Source organism: Hetaerina americana, unplaced genomic scaffold (assembly GCF_022747635.1).
Source record: "Hetaerina americana unplaced genomic scaffold, ioHetAmer1.1.p SCAF_215, whole genome shotgun sequence".
Taxonomy (NCBI): domain Eukaryota; kingdom Metazoa; phylum Arthropoda; class Insecta; order Odonata; family Calopterygidae; genus Hetaerina; species Hetaerina americana.
Window position 1 is genome coordinate 70,106 of NW_027286781.1, and position 15,989 is coordinate 86,094.

Genomic DNA, 15,989 nt, shown 5'->3' on the forward strand with positions numbered 1-15,989 from the left:
AGGCTTAGTACTGGGTGAACTCAACCATCTCCTACCAAACCGACCTTTGGGTTTTTACTGTGTTTATGGTCTTTTTTAATTGTTATGGGCTAATAAACTAATATAGTTGCCGCATTGAGTACACTCCGGTAGCATTGAAGGAAGTCCAGTGGCCTGTGAAATATGCATACGTAGACCCTCTTGGAGTAAGAACTTTTAATTAACCACCAATCACTTTCAAAACCATTATCTAAGCCCTGCTGATTCAAGAGTTCTAAACTGCAATAAAGACACCAACACTCTGGTTACTCACTCGTTTCTGTTAACTGAAATAGACTTGGAAAAAATTTCACCTTCTGTGATTTCAGTGGATAATCCATTCTCAGTTCCAATAACATCTGCACCTGTGCCTTAGATAAGGTATAAATAATCAGAGACTTCATTTTTTTTAATATGGGCCTTTTAACTACTAATCCAGATGTTTCCTTACAGTTACTTAAATATTTAACGTCAATCTTTCTCTTATTATTATTGAATTCCTTATAAAATATTCTGTATCTATCTGATTCATATTAAATAACTTTACATGCTTCTCTAACTCTGACCCTTGCTTCATTTAAAGCAAATATTATTTGGCAATGAGGCTTTAAAAGACGGTACTACTTGATCTACATGCTGGTCTATCCTATCTATACACACCTACCTACTACACACATACTAGAGGCATAACACATGTAATGAACACCAAATTACATTGCAACAATTTCAGAGCATAAGTATCATTCACCTTGACAGTGATACATCCCAGATCCCTCGATGTCCGGCCAAGTGCTTTAGCCAGTTAAGCTACCAAGGTATTCTCTTACACCCCAAAATATTTCCTGGTCAAGGGTAATGATTTTTACGCTGAAATTGTTGCATTGTAATGCATATTTATCAGATGACTCGGTTAAAATTAACTGTCATGGCATCTCCTACTATGACTTGGAACATCACAGTGATGTTGAGGATTCCTACATTTGGATTGATGGCAGAAGGTCATAGAAGGAAGCCCAAAAATACCTGCAGAAGTAATGTGACCTGTGATTTATGCCTTCTTTTTAGCTCCGAACCAGAGGACCACAATCAACCCATAGCACAATGTTATAAATCACGTCAATTCAACTATCTCGATTGCCACTCATCTGCTTCACTTCAAAGTTCAATTCCCTGAAGGAATGTAAAATCTACTCGAATCCATGGTGTATGGCGCGATTGACACCTACATGAGCAACAACCTGCTACATGGAGCACTTCATGCTCATACTTGAAACTCCCTTCTACCTTTGTCACATCCTTTGTGCATTGAGTGGGGAAACATCCCCACTCAATGCACCAGGCACTGATTCACACCCTCATCGTCACCCCTTACCTGAAATAGAGTCATCACATGCCTGACATTGCTACTGCCTATCACTAGAATCCTCCCTTCCCACTCTGATAGTTCCTTCTTCGTGGTGCTCTCACAGTAGTAGAGGTAGGAGTTGCCGATTCCACAGGGCTATCCACTGCTATGCACCTGTTATCTGGTGGAGACAGATGAGGTTTCCATTTGAAACTCCCATCTCTCATCACAGGGTTAACTTCCCACCAGTTCTTTGTGAGACAAACCTCCAATCTTCTGGTTTATGGATTAGCCCCTCTCCCTTACTGAAAGACCACACCCCACCCAGCTTCTTGATCAATCTATTGCTAGTTGCATTTGAATCCATGCAGTCCCATTGGTTCAGCGAGTTTTCATGATACCACCCAAAGCCTTATCCTACTATAAAAGAGTAACCTTCCCCTAAACCTTTGTCAGAAGCTCTTGCATGATGCACATGCACATTCACTGATGCAGGCAAGCATCATGACAGAACACTCGGTAGAAGCCATCCTTATTCCATTAAGCTTGCTAAATTTTTCAACAAATGCTTGGTCAGCATATGGAGAGTAAAAACTTAAAAAGATAATTTCCTTAGACTTAAAATACTATTTAACATTAATTCAAGCATATTTTTCTGCTTATAATTTTATGCTTATTTGAAGAAAGGATTAATAGCAATGAGGCGAGTGATAAAATTATACGAGTTGTGTTCAAAAAGTAAGGTAGCTTTTCAAATTTTGCGGGCAGCAAAAATTCCATTTTTTTGTTTCATTGTGTTGGTACACATATCCTAAACATTATTTTTACAGTTTCAACAATATAGCATATTTAGTTTGTTATTGACAGGCACAAATGTTAGACGTGTTTTGGTGTGCTCAGCAATTTTCTGCTATAAATGGATCAATGAATTTGCAACAAATTTTGTGTAAAAAATAGAATTAAGCACTCCTGAACACTTCAAATATTGACAGTTGCTGTACGTCTGCTCTATGTAAAAAAAAATATTTATAAGAGTTACAAGTTCTCCAAGATGGCCAAGAAGATGCCAATGATTAACCTTGCTCTGGACACCCCAGCAAGAGTAGATGAAAATGTTGAAGCAGTGGAGAAAATCGTTACACCACTATTATAGAAGTTACCGAGGATATTGGCATATTAGGTGGCTCGTGCCATGCAATTTTTTCGGATGTTTGGGGCATGAGACGTGTGTCAGCAAAGTTCGCCCTTAAACAGTTTAATTTTGATCAGAAGAACCGTCACATGAGCACCGCTCAGGAGCTGTTGAATGACGTCAACGAAGATCCTGATTTGCTCAAAAGGATCATAACTGGTTAAGAGTCATGGGTATTTGGTTATGACATCAAAATTAAAGCCCAATCTTCCCAATTGAAGAACCCAGGAGAACCAAGACCGAAAAAAGAATGCCACATTCGATCAACCGTAAAGGTTTTGTTTTCTTCGATTACTGTGGTGCTGGGCATCAGGAGCCACAAGGTATTATAGTCAATAATGAGTATTACCTTTGCGCCGTTTGTGAGAAGTGATATGAAAAAAACTTCCAGAATTGTGGAAAAACAGTTCATGGCTTTTGCATCTAAGATAATGCACCTGCTCACTTATCATTGCTTGTGAGATATGTTTTGGCCAAAAAAAAACACCACAATCAAGCATCAGCCGCCATATTTACCAGATTTGGCCCCCCTGCAACTTTTTCCTGTTCCCAAAACTGAAGAGACCTATGAAAGGATGGAGATTTGGAAAGATTGAGGAAATAAAAACTGTATCGCTAGAAGAGCTCAAGGCTATATCAAAAAGTGCTAATCAGAATTGCTTCGAGGATAGAAAAAAGCTTCGGCACAAGTGTATTATATAATTGGGGGATTACTTTGAAGGGGACAACTTGAGTACTGAAGAATAAAAAAATATTTTTTCATAAAAATATAGTCACCTTACTTTTTGAACACACCTTGTACATTGAGGCAAACCTAACATGAGTGACATCCTTAACCACAAACTTAACTATCCACACCCTCAAGCAACTAACACATGACTTTAAACTATGAATACAAAGAGATTGTTAAGCAAATATTACCATAAAAGAATTAAGCACGTAAAACTTATAGCTGCAGCTACAGTACAGCTAGCATTTAGTCACAGCAACTTTACCTATGGATCATTGAAGAAGAATGGGTAGATAGCAGATGCAAGTGGGCAAGACAGGTTTAAGCCAGAGCTCACCTAGTTCCTTTCTTTCACAATAGCAGCCAGACAAGCAGTGATATATACTTGTTAGGACCATACATATTATACCAGTAAAAACTACTAGCGGCCATTATTATCCACCATTTTTAAGTAGTGGAAATCACTTCAGGAGCAACTTACAAATGCCATAATTACTATATATTTTTCACCCAATATATTTTCTTTGTAATTTGGATGCTATTAAAGCATTCCAGACATTCACTTAATGCAAAACCGATCAGTTGATTTTGGAACGAGGAAATGTATCCTACAGGTAGTAAAGTGAAAATAAAATATAATTTTATATATTTAATTTTGCAATAAAAGGTTTCTTGATACAAATGACAATGTCCATCAGTTTATAGTATATACCTGCGGGATGAATCCGTTAAAAGTTACAGTCATGGCATCTCCCGCAGTTTCTTAAACTTAAATAAAATATTAAGTATAAAATTGGCATAACATTATGGTCCATATATCACATTTCATTACCAAATACGACCATTCATACTTTTTCTTAAGTAACCATAGTCTTCTCTTCACACACACATTAGCATTTTTGATAATTTATACCATACAATTAATATAAAAATTTACATCTTATTTCCAAAATAGCAATTTCTTCTCCTTGAATCGGGTTGATCTGGTTTTCTGTCCACTACCACACAACATGGGAATTATGGTCTCTCCCTAAGAAAATACAATAGAAAGTTAAGTAAGCACTACATTAATAACGGTACATCCAATACATCAAAAATGTCACAAAAAACAAGGTGAATAAGAAAAAAATCGGAATTAACATCATGACAAAAAGTGTCAAACAAATGGTAAATTTTCAAAAAATTCTTGGGTAAAAAAATAAATCTATACATTTAAATTTATCACTTTCTTTAATAAACGCAGGAAACCACAAAAAATATCATAAAGCAAACTGATAACAATGCATATATTCCATACCTTTCCTAGACTCAATGAGTCTTTTCCTTTGCTGCTGAACTTCATCAGGAAGCACACATATTGCTTTATCAATTATATTATCTATTATCCTTGTCTTACACTCAAGTGTGATAGATGCCCTGCAATAAGGACATATATTGTTTTGCGTCTTCCACCTTTGAAGGCAATAATAACAAAATGTATGGGAGCACGTAAGAGTAACTGCCTGATACCATGTAATAAAAAAAACAAAATAGAAAAATATTATTTGAGAAACTATTAGTAAAGAAAAATATCATTTACATATGCATACATATTTATATAAAAATAACTAGTCACCCTACACAAATATACAAATTTTGCACTCTGCATAGGTGTTACCACAAGGTAAACTCTACCCTCACTTATCAAATCTGTCATTAAAGCAACTGTCACAGCACCTACTGCAGTTCTTTAAATTAATTGGGAGGAGTACTGTTTTCTTTATATAACACAGAATACCTATATTTGACATTTGGTGGAAGAAATAGGGGCATGGAAAACACACCTACTGCCCATTTATACATTGCACTGATATTTAAATATGAACACACGAAAGAATATAAGGAGACGACATGAAAAAAGGTAAAATGGGATGTAAAACATTAGAAGCGACTGGTTTACAAATAACAAGAAAAAATACTCTTTTAATATAAAAGATGTAAATGATGAAATTCAGTATCTATCTTTTAGATTTTTTAACTTAGACAGGAAATTATATTGGGTAGACCATATAAATAATATGAGGGGGGGAGCCAAAGGTTATGGAAATTGGGCTGCGGTGGGGAGCGAGTGGGGGAAGCCTTTGTTCGGCCAGTCGTATGGTCAGGCTCACGCCACTTGCATCAGTATGCGCAGTGCCATCACTGTGACTGGATCGGTCCGTCCGTGAGAAGTGTTTCAGTGAAACAACTTATTTCATTTCGGCAAAAAACATGATGGCGGATTATCAAGAGCAACACGCTGCAGTGAAATTTTGTTTCCTGTTGGGGAAATCGGTCGCGGAAACTATTGTAATGCTCAAGACTGCTTATGGGGAAGCCGCCCTAAGCAAAACCAGAGTCTACGAGTGGTTAACACGTTTTAAAATGGTGAAATGTAAATTGAAGACCAACCCTGTTCAGGCCACCCTTCAACATCAAGAACTGATGAAAACGTCGACAAAATCAATTCCCTCATTCGTGAAAACCATTGCAGAACTATTGATCAACTCTGTGAGATGTCAGGGCTGTCACGGAGTTCAATTCAGGGGATTCTAGAGCAGATCTTTGACACACAGGTGACTGATTCTTCCATCATGACAATGCGCTGGCCCATACTGCCCTCTCCGTGATGCAGTTTTTGACAAAAAACTGCATGACATTGATTGTACACCCCCCCCCCTTCTCTCCGGATTTAGCTCCTTCCGACTTCTTTTTGTTCCTCAGACTCAAAAGGGACATAAAAGTAAAGCGTTTTGACAATGTGGAGGTAAAACAAAAATTGCTAGAAGGCCTAAAGGACATCCCGATAAATGAATTTCAGAAATGTTTCAAACAATGGAAGCATCGTTTGGATAAGTGCATAGTGGTCAATAGGGAATACTTTGAAGGTGAACAAAATTTAATGTAAATATATTGACAACTAAAGAATCAACATTCCTGTTATTTTTGGGTCCCCCCTTGTATCTGTGTGTAGAATACTGTTCTTAATTAGAAAGTTCAAGCCACAAGTCTTAACATTTGTGCTATTGAATGCTTACCAAGCTTACTTCCAGACTCACACCACATACATAACAATTTTATGGTGGAATTCAAGAAGCACTCCTTTTGCTTTAAAGAGGGATGAGCACTGTAAACCTTTGGTATAGGCTGTGAAATTTGGACAGCCCATTCTCTTCAAAAATAAAACTATTTTTACATGTCAAAGACAATCAAATCGGCAGAAAACCAGAAAACTTTGAGAAATACTGTTTTGGAATTATTGCTATCCGTGAGCTACCAGTTCAGGTAGGTTTTAGATGGAAACAAGCTAGCAAATGGTACAGTGACAATTTCCTTTCCTATCTGAACAAAATTAATCCTTCCAGGTATTACTTTGTGGAACCTTTCAATGATGTGGATGTTCCATGAATATTGAGGTGCAGTATCAACAAGCCTGATGATACTGCACCTCAGTGAAACCTGGGCCGCACTTGAGTTTGTTTTTCATGAGAATTTACGAAGTTTTATTATGACATTATTCATCTGTTAACAAAACACAACCTGAAATCGAGCATTGCAATAAGCTACTTCTCAATCCCTAATACATCCTTCCTCCATTCTGTTTATCTAACATTCTCCTCTCTATCACAGTCTCTATCAACATCCCAATTGCCAATCAAAATGATTTGCATCCAACTTTCCTGCCTCCTTTGAATTTCTCCCAACAATCCTCTCTCCTCCCTCACAATGCCTAGCACTTCCTTGTTCTTTTCCTTTCTGTCCACTTCACCCTCTCCACACCCACATTTCAAAAGCCTCCAACCTACACCTATCATCCTGCTTCAATGACCATGTTTCCACACTGCTCCAACCCACTTTCCACATCAAAGTTTTGATAAGCCTTTTATTAATATCTTTACTATTACTTCCAACATCCCTGTCATCAATTCCCTCCTCGCGAAACCTTCTTTACCTAATACAATTCTTTTTATGTCTGCACTACTTTGATCATTTTGGTCCAGAACACTTCAATGGTAAGTTGGAAAGTAACTGTTCCACCTACTCTACTTTATGAGCCCCTATATTAATTTTTAACATACCTTTTCTATTTCTAGATCTATCTTGGAGGTGTTCTGGATCGAAGTAGTGCAGACATTTGAAGAATTTCGTCAGGCAAAGAAACTTTCACAAAGAGGAGGAAATCTAAGAAAGAAATCGGAAAAGAAAATACTTTGTTCTTCCAAATATTTTTTACTATTTATATATTATAAATACATTTTATTTCTCTAGTAAAAACAATCATGTATTTATTCCTTATATTACTTGCATATACATACATATACCTACTTATTTTAGATATGCATGATCAATTAATGATATATCTGAAGTACTTACTTCAACCAGAAGTTCATTGCAGATACTGCACTGAAACTCATCCTCCATCAATGCTTTCAATATTCTTTCACATGGCTTAAGTTCTTCTAATTGGGAATTCAAGTCATCAACTAAATATTCTAAATTACTCCTTTCGCCAATTGCTTTCTTTAGGGCTGTGAAAAACATGAATGCCATCTATCATTCAAACATTTTAAGCAACAAAAATATCCAGATAAAATTAATAATTCACCATAGAATCAAATTTCCAACATGGATTAAACCTAACTTAATACAAAAAGCCACAGAAACAATGAAATGCCAGCTCAGCTCCCAGATCAACGACAGAGGTAACAAAAATTGACAAAATTGATAATATAAGTTTGCGCTGCAGTACCTGCATCAGATACCTTCAAACAGGCAACTGATTTCAAATGGTGCTTCATGCAAAAATAAAATTATTGCAAAGCAATACATGAATACAAATTAAGTACTTAAAAATACATGTACAAAAGAAAATGTGCTTTAAAATAGTTAAACATACAATGACAAGAGTTTATTTTATTAGAAACAACATTTATTCAGGGTAACAAAAGTTACTTTATCTTTACAGAAGGGGATAATCATAAAAAATAATTTAATGCTAAGGCAAATGAGAAAGAGAGAGAGAACTTCAAACAAGAAGCTACTACCTTATTAAGAGAATTGCAACTGTTCATTAACTTCTACAATGCTTTACTTTTTATTTGAGGCATAGACAAATCTTTTGACAAAAGTATCACAATTGAGCAACTGGAACTTTTTCCAAATGAACCTGAGGATAAATGTTTCTAATTAATAATAAGAGATAATAATTCTGACTTTAGTTGATTTTACTTAAATTAATTTTATCAGGCTTTAACTTCTAACTTAACTCAAAATATGCATATTGAGTGAAACTTGAAATACAGTTAACTTTCCCAATTCTGTTCATGAGTATGTGCTTTGGTGGTGGAGCATTTGGTATGAATTTAATGCACATGAACATACAAAAGGCCCCTTGGATGTGAAATACAAAAGAGATTTTTCATGAATGAACAAAAGGTACATACATAACTTGGAGAGAGTGAAAAAAACAATGGTCAATTCTTTGGGGAGGTGAACCTCATGTGACACACAGGAGGTGCATAATGGTCAATTCAAACATATTTCATAAGCAAGCACAAAAAATGTCTGCTAATTCCCTGCATTCGCTGGAATGTATTAGTATCAATTGTTTTAAAATTTCCAGTTCTAGCATTATTTTTCATGTAAAGGCCACACCAGTTAATAGGAATAGATATCTACAAAGGGTCCTATGTACAGCACACCAAACTAAATTCAGGCCAGTCCAAGTTAATCAGTTTTGCACACATTGCATCCAAATTTTTTTTCACCATCATTTTTAATCTATATGCACACTGACCTTATTCTATACTTTGAGCTCTTGAGAACGGCAATAAAGATGAAGACATAACCACAAGGTTGTCCTCTAAGGCCTGGGCATTATTTATTTTTTTGGTATACGTACTAGTTCTATCACCAAGCTCTTTTTTTAATGAGAATAATTGAAATGCTTTGAAAATTAAAGCTGAATAGGTATTAGGGTACCATTTTGAAATTTATCGCTCTCCAGTTATCAATCAATTGAAGCTAGTTGAAATGTTCGGTATGGACATATTACATTGTGATGCTGTTTGCACTTCAATGGATGTTTCACAATTCTTTTTATTCTTATACTTTTTCCATTTTCTTCAAATTCCAAAGAACTCATTACTATGTACAGATATCAAGGATGAGAAGAAGGCCCATAATTTATTAAATCCATCATCACTCCCACTAAAATATATAGATGACTATTAGCTTAGAGAAATACCTTCATTCCTCTCTGCAAGCTTTCCCATTAAATTCTCATTTTCTGAAGTAATACTATAAATGAGGCTATGGGAATCTGCTGGTGAAGTTCCTCCAGTAGCCAAGTTTTTAGTTGAGTTAGCCTAAAAATTAAAGGCATGGAGTCATCGTAAATAGTTTTCTGACATTACCGGTCTTTTAAGTACTCTCAAAAAATTATTTTATAAAATTTTCAAATTCATAATATTGATTTTTTCAGAAGTATCTCTTTAAAAGTGTTACTTTTTCATATTTCCAACTCCTGAAAGTCTATATTGGGATATGTAAGAATCACATATCAGAGATCAACTTAATAGCAGGACAAACCAAACTGGGATACAGAATGGCAAAGTTGTTCAACAAATTGAACCACCTTCAAAAAATATAAACGGGAAAAAATGGAGTTTTTCAATCCATTAAACTGAAATATTTTACTTAGCCTAAAAGTGACATTTTCCTTTAATTCCACCATTTGAATAATACAGTTTTCAGATAAAAATATTCAAGCATCTCCCTTTAATAGTTTCCAAGAAATTGATATTACAAATTTTTGCTTTTTCACGTTTTGATATTTGAGATATTTCACAATGTTAAAAATGCTGTAATTTGATAAAAATAATATTTTACCAGGAATCTTTTTCGAATAAATACCTTCTGAAGAAGATGGTACCAACTTAGGTTAAAAAAATGAAAATGGTCACCTGACACTTATTGGTGGTAGCTATTTGATTGGATACGGTAATGGTCTATTCTGAAATTGTCAATATGTGAACTGGAAGTAAGTTATTCAGAAAAGGCTAATTAATACAAAGTTCATAAGCTCGAAGTTTATTTTTTACCTCATAAATTGTGACTAAATGGACACCTAAACATTCCCAACAGTTACTATAAGAAATATTCCCACTGTAATCACTACAAGTAGGTATTCATTAACACAGAATAGACTTCGATGACCTTTCTTGATAATGAGGTATTCATTAACTTTACTATACTTCCAAAGATTGAACATTAAATAACTACATGCAGATATTACTTCAAGATGATAAAAATAATAAGAAAAATGATGTAATTGATAAAATACATATTAACCCATGGAATAATTTAGTTAATTGCATTTTATATCAATCGAATATGCTGCTTGCACATCCTGATTCAACCAACAAACTTTCTGTTAGCATTAAATTGTCACACACCCACTCCTTATATCTTTTGATAACATTTGACTAAAATTGAATATTTCTTAATATTTTGGATCTTCACCATGTAGGTTCATATTGTTGACAACAGTTTCACTAATGTTCCAACCAATGTCTTCAGATAGAAGATGTCGGATTAAAGTTTTGGTTGTCTTTACATAGGGTGTACCACTAGCTGGATGCTTCCTGATAGCCTCTTTCTCAAAGGATTCTCTTTTACTTGCTATCTACACAATGAAGACCCAAACAATGCAGAGAAATGCTACTGATGAATGTCACAGAAGTGTGAGAACTGACATTACTCTGTAACAATACAGAAAATCATCCACTTCAATAATATCACCTCTGAAATTCACCATTATCCACAATCTCCCTATTGAACACAACTGTTTTTGTTTCCAAATTCAAATTTAATCAATATCACACTCAGTGCTACCTCACATAAAATATCCAGATGGGTCTGCATATCTTATGAGATCTCATAGGAAAATACTATACTCTTGGCACGCAGAGGAAGCCAATTGTTGCAGATAATAAGCAGGCAAAAAAACTGCATAAGTGGTTAAAGGAAACTTTTCTGAAAATTATCTTCATCTACAAACTTAGGTTTTTTTTGGGGACTTAAGGTGACATAAGGAGCATGGAGAGTCTTTCAAAGCTATGGAGCTTTATTTTTACCCAATGTACTTAAGAAGTGAATCTCTGATTTTCTAATCTGATCTTGATTGAAGGAAAAGTAATGCTAGAATTCAGCCTACATTTATGTTCTTTGAAGTTTGATGAATATTCCCCAAAACATTAACTTGTGCAATCATTTCAACTTCTATCACAAGTTTATCTGTAGAACATTCATTCCCACGTCTAAAGAGAATAAAAATTACCTTCATAGCACCCAGGCCAAGATAGACTTATCTTAATGCCCATTACTAATGATAATTAAATTCCATTTGAGAAATGTTGTGCCACACAGACATTAGAGTATGGCATCACTAAAATCCAAGATGAAAAGAAACAGAGAAATGAGCTGTTTTACAATTACGAGCAGACGCAATAAATCGTTTCAGTTAATTTACCTTGTATATACTTTATGGACGACATTAGCCATCAGCTTACATGGCTAGCATAAGACAGGAAAGTTATTTTATCAAGTAGAAATAATAAAGGTATTTCACGAGTTGGAGTGGGGAACTTGGGTTTGGGTAGCAGAACATGCCTCTTAAATGTCAAAAATCGCATTACACTACTGAAAGGTATGCATGAATTTACATGCTGCATATACCCATCTTATGCGGTCATCATTCAAGAATAATCTTCCATTTCCGTAAAGAAGCAGCACACCCCAGTAATAATTCAACAAGTAAAAAGAGCACCCTCTAGCTAAATTCCCTTATTGGGCAAGGTTCTGCGATAACATATAATTGACTGTGGAAGTCGAGGTGGGTCATAGCAATGCTAACGCAAATGTTAATAATATTTAGTTACTCGTAAAAATGTTATTTAAAATTTTTGAATCTAAACTTATTCTTTCCCAGGCTTCTCTCAATTTTATTTTCAATCAATATTCCAACGAGTTTTAATTCTATAATTTTTTAGAACAATTACATTTCTAAACAATGACTCAAAATGTTGTCCCTCGTTTGCATTCTTATTTTGACACTTCCCAAATGCCTGACATGCCAGTCCTAACTTGTATGTGTTAAGGAAAATTCACCAACATAATAATATACTTCCTATATGATCTAAATGCACTATCGTTAATTCTGAAAATAAGAAAAAACTCAGTGAAATAAAATGATTAAAGAAGCAAATAGTCGAAGGAAGTTATGCGCTGAAGAGCAAAATATACACAGTTTTAACTAAAAATAGTGAACAAATTACAGCATAATATCGTAAGGAAAGGCGCTATAGGGTTAGGCATGCGGTCAAGCAGGAACACGTTGAAATTTAATACATGAACTAACCATACACTGGTCGTCGACTTGCTCGTCCGCAACACTGGTCTCATCTCCAGGGGGTGCCGTGAGATAGACCCTTGAACTTGAGAAAAATTAAAATTAAACGGTTGCTCTGAATCAGGTTCATATGTATGGGCAAACTTAAACACTTACCCCATCAATTCAGTTATTTTAAAAACCCGCAATGGAGGCTGTGTCGATTCGACTTCAAAATCGCATTTTAAAAAAGTTTTTCCAAGTTTCAAAATGTCACTACTACTTAATTTCTCGGCAACATCGCGCACATATTTTTTTCCAGCTATAGATGTTCCTCCATCACTCTAAATAAAATCAAATAACCATTAAGTAACACAAAAATATTACTTTTAAACAATATGTAATTCCAACTTACCAAGTTATTAAGCATCCAACTGTCACCTGAACAAATAACCTCACAATGCTTATCGCAAACGTCTGGGGACGAGATGACTAAATCTGCACTCTCTGAACGCCCGAAAACAAACTACGAAAATGGAAAACATTGATTCAACCAGAAATAAGGCACTGATCATTAAGCAAAACAGACATTGCACGAAGAATACCCTTTCGGTATCTGGACGCATAATACGCTTATGTTCAAATTCCACCGCGTAGCAATTGTGAAACTGAACGCCATCATCACCAGAATTCATTGTGTCCTGATGTCTTTTCGACGTTAAAAGGTAAAATTCTACCACGTTATTTCACGGTTTAGGAGTTCCACTCCCAGCTAATGATGTGACTGGCGTGAACAAGACGACCACGTGAGTCACAAGTAAGCGCCGTGTTTTCAACGGTTGTGGATGTAACTAAAACCTAACCTGAGATCGAAGTCCACTCCTGCAACGTATGTTGTATAGTTGAAAGGATACGGGAAGTATTGTAAATGTAAATACATTTCATACATGAAAAATATGCAAAAAATAATTCAATAATGTCAAATTCTATGTGCAATAACGACCAAATAATTAATGTAGAAAAATGGAACTATGTAGTGGTGAGAATGATACACGTATTTTATCCATTAGGCTATTAATTGGGAGGAAACTATGCAATACAATGTCTTATTAATTAAGGAATGCTAAGTTTTAAACAACATCTGTTATGTTATTTACAATGGGAATTTGATCCCTACTAATTGATAACTAAGATACTAATTGATGAACAAAATCTTACTTGTGGTGAATCTAATTACATAGTTTTTTCGTAAACAAGTTCACAAACGTAGTGCATTGGGCCCATTGTCACTTAGGATTGCCTTCAGTACAATAGTTGCTGTAACTTGACTGCTGTGTAGTATATGTATTGATTCAACTCTATCCTGGAAAAGCCATGTTTGTAGCAGCGAAAATAGAGAAATTCCTACTCAGTCTGTTTCAAGACAATTACCCAAAGTATTTTTTCTGCACCGATTGATGGCTACTTACGCAATAGGATATCAGGGGTTATGCAAAAAGGATGCATTAAATATCTCAACAGAACTTCAAAGTCGAGCCCTTCAAATTCTGCTCAGATTTAGCTACATATCATCTTCTATTACGAAATTGATCATCGTATCATTATCCCACTAAAGCTTTCAATGGCTCTAACATTCATCGTTTTACGAATCTCTTGAGGCGTGAGGAGTGGCACAATGTGCTTCACACTGCCTCCATTGATGAAAGCTTCGATAATTCTTATACTAAATTTCTGCACTACTTTAACGTGTCATTTCCTATTCAGCACAAAAAAACAATGCCCCTTGCCGTCCCGTTAAAAAAAATGGATGTATTGCCAGTGCCATGCATTTATATTCTTCATGAAGTAGCATATGCAAAAAGAAATATTTGTGAAAAATTGCGATATGTACAAATATTCTACAAGGCAGAATGAGCAGCTACACGCACTACATGTACGTGCAAAAATGCAGGTGCTGGTCCAAATAATATAGGCCTTCAACTTTATAATAAACTCCCAGCTGAGATTAAGGCCCAAACAAGTGTGGCTGCATTTAAAGTCAATCTACATAGGTTCTTAAAATTAAAAATGTTTCATTTAATTGCTGAATTTCTTGATAATACCTGATGTGTCTAGGGTCCATGTATGTATTTTGTTACTTTCCCCTGACGTGTTATATATCAAATGTAACAGTTGTAACAACTTGATCGTTGGACAAATAAAATGCATTATTATTATTATTAAAATATTCTGTTAAACTTTCGTAATTCACCCAGATCTTAAAATTAAAACATGGGATAGTGTCATTAAATACCGAACTTATTCTAAATTCTCATTTACACGCTCATGATGTGGTTTTTAAGTCCAAAACAAATACATTTTCAATTGCTAATGAGAAAATATTGTTAATCCTATACATAGGTGCTCCTATATATTCACAGAAACATATGTTTTTTAATCAATTGTCAGCCAGCAAAAAACTCCGTTTTTAATTACAATCAATAGTCCTTGAATTTTGGATAAATCAGATCGAATTAAATTAAATGTCATTAATAAATCTTCTTTGTCTTCAATATTTAAAAACTAAATTACAAAAAGTAACTATGCTTGCAATAAATAATTACATTATTTTTTCAGGGTCAATGAAATTTTTGTAGTTATTGAAAATTATCTCATAGTGTACATCAGGTGTGAGCACTGATTGGATTGCCAAAGTGAGGTATGTCACAGAATAGTAAAAACGCATGGATTTTAATTTTTCAATAACTTCTGCAGTGATTTATCATAAAATTTTATTTCATTTCATGCACCCATAATTTGAAATTCCAACAATAATTTATAGAAGTATGGAAGGAATGACAAACATTAAATTTTTGGTACATAGTATCATGGGTTTGTTATTTTTCTTAAGAAAATTTATCTTAAGAAAATTTATCTTATGTAGTCGGATTATTAATAATTGAAGAGTTGTATCGATATGTTTAAATTTTCATGTTTAACTCATATTCCTATATCTGTCCCAAAGCAATTTGTAATAATATTAACATGTTTCATTTTGTTTGATTTCTGCATTTCCAGACCCATAAAAACTTTTTTCAGGCTAGAATTCACGAAATATTCTTAGATCAGACTGAAAAGAATCCAATTAGTTTAATATCAATATCAAAATTGGGAAATACACATACCCATCATTAAGTTTCTGGCGCAATTAAAATAATCTTATTAAAATAGTAAATCCTGTCTTCCTCTGATTTGTTATCCAATTCTTATCACATCCTTAAACTCTGGCCATTTAGGATCACATATACAATGCTTT

The 15,989-nt window shown here is 34.6% G+C and overlaps 1 protein-coding gene across 5 annotated transcripts; it reads right to left on the reverse strand.

The window, feature by feature from the left end:
- Positions 1 to 3,939: 3,939 nt before the first annotated feature.
- On the reverse strand, positions 3,940 to 14,236 carry LOC139688675 (E3 ubiquitin-protein ligase RNF8-like). 5 transcript variants are annotated; one of them, XM_071586245.1, is made up of 9 exons: positions 14,164 to 14,236; positions 13,913 to 14,057; positions 13,110 to 13,220; positions 12,872 to 13,038; positions 12,725 to 12,800; positions 9,551 to 9,671; positions 7,678 to 7,832; positions 4,583 to 4,787; positions 3,940 to 4,315 (listed from the first exon to the last, which is right to left on the reverse strand). In XM_071586245.1, exons 3-9 carry the CDS (start codon positions 13,122 to 13,124, stop codon positions 4,284 to 4,286), a joined length of 771 nt encoding a protein of 256 aa, XP_071442346.1. In that variant the 5' UTR covers positions 13,125 to 13,220; positions 13,913 to 14,057; positions 14,164 to 14,236; the 3' UTR covers positions 3,940 to 4,283. The 5 variants fall into 5 exon arrangements, 3 of the variants coding, with proteins under 3 accessions (XP_071442346.1, XP_071442345.1, XP_071442344.1); XR_011700779.1 differs by lacking the exons at positions 13,913 to 14,057; positions 14,164 to 14,236 and adding an exon at positions 13,300 to 13,488 and having other exon boundaries at positions 4,583 to 4,701; XM_071586244.1 differs by lacking the exon at positions 14,164 to 14,236 and having other exon boundaries at positions 13,913 to 14,126.
- Between the last annotated feature and the right edge of the window lie 1,753 nt (positions 14,237 to 15,989).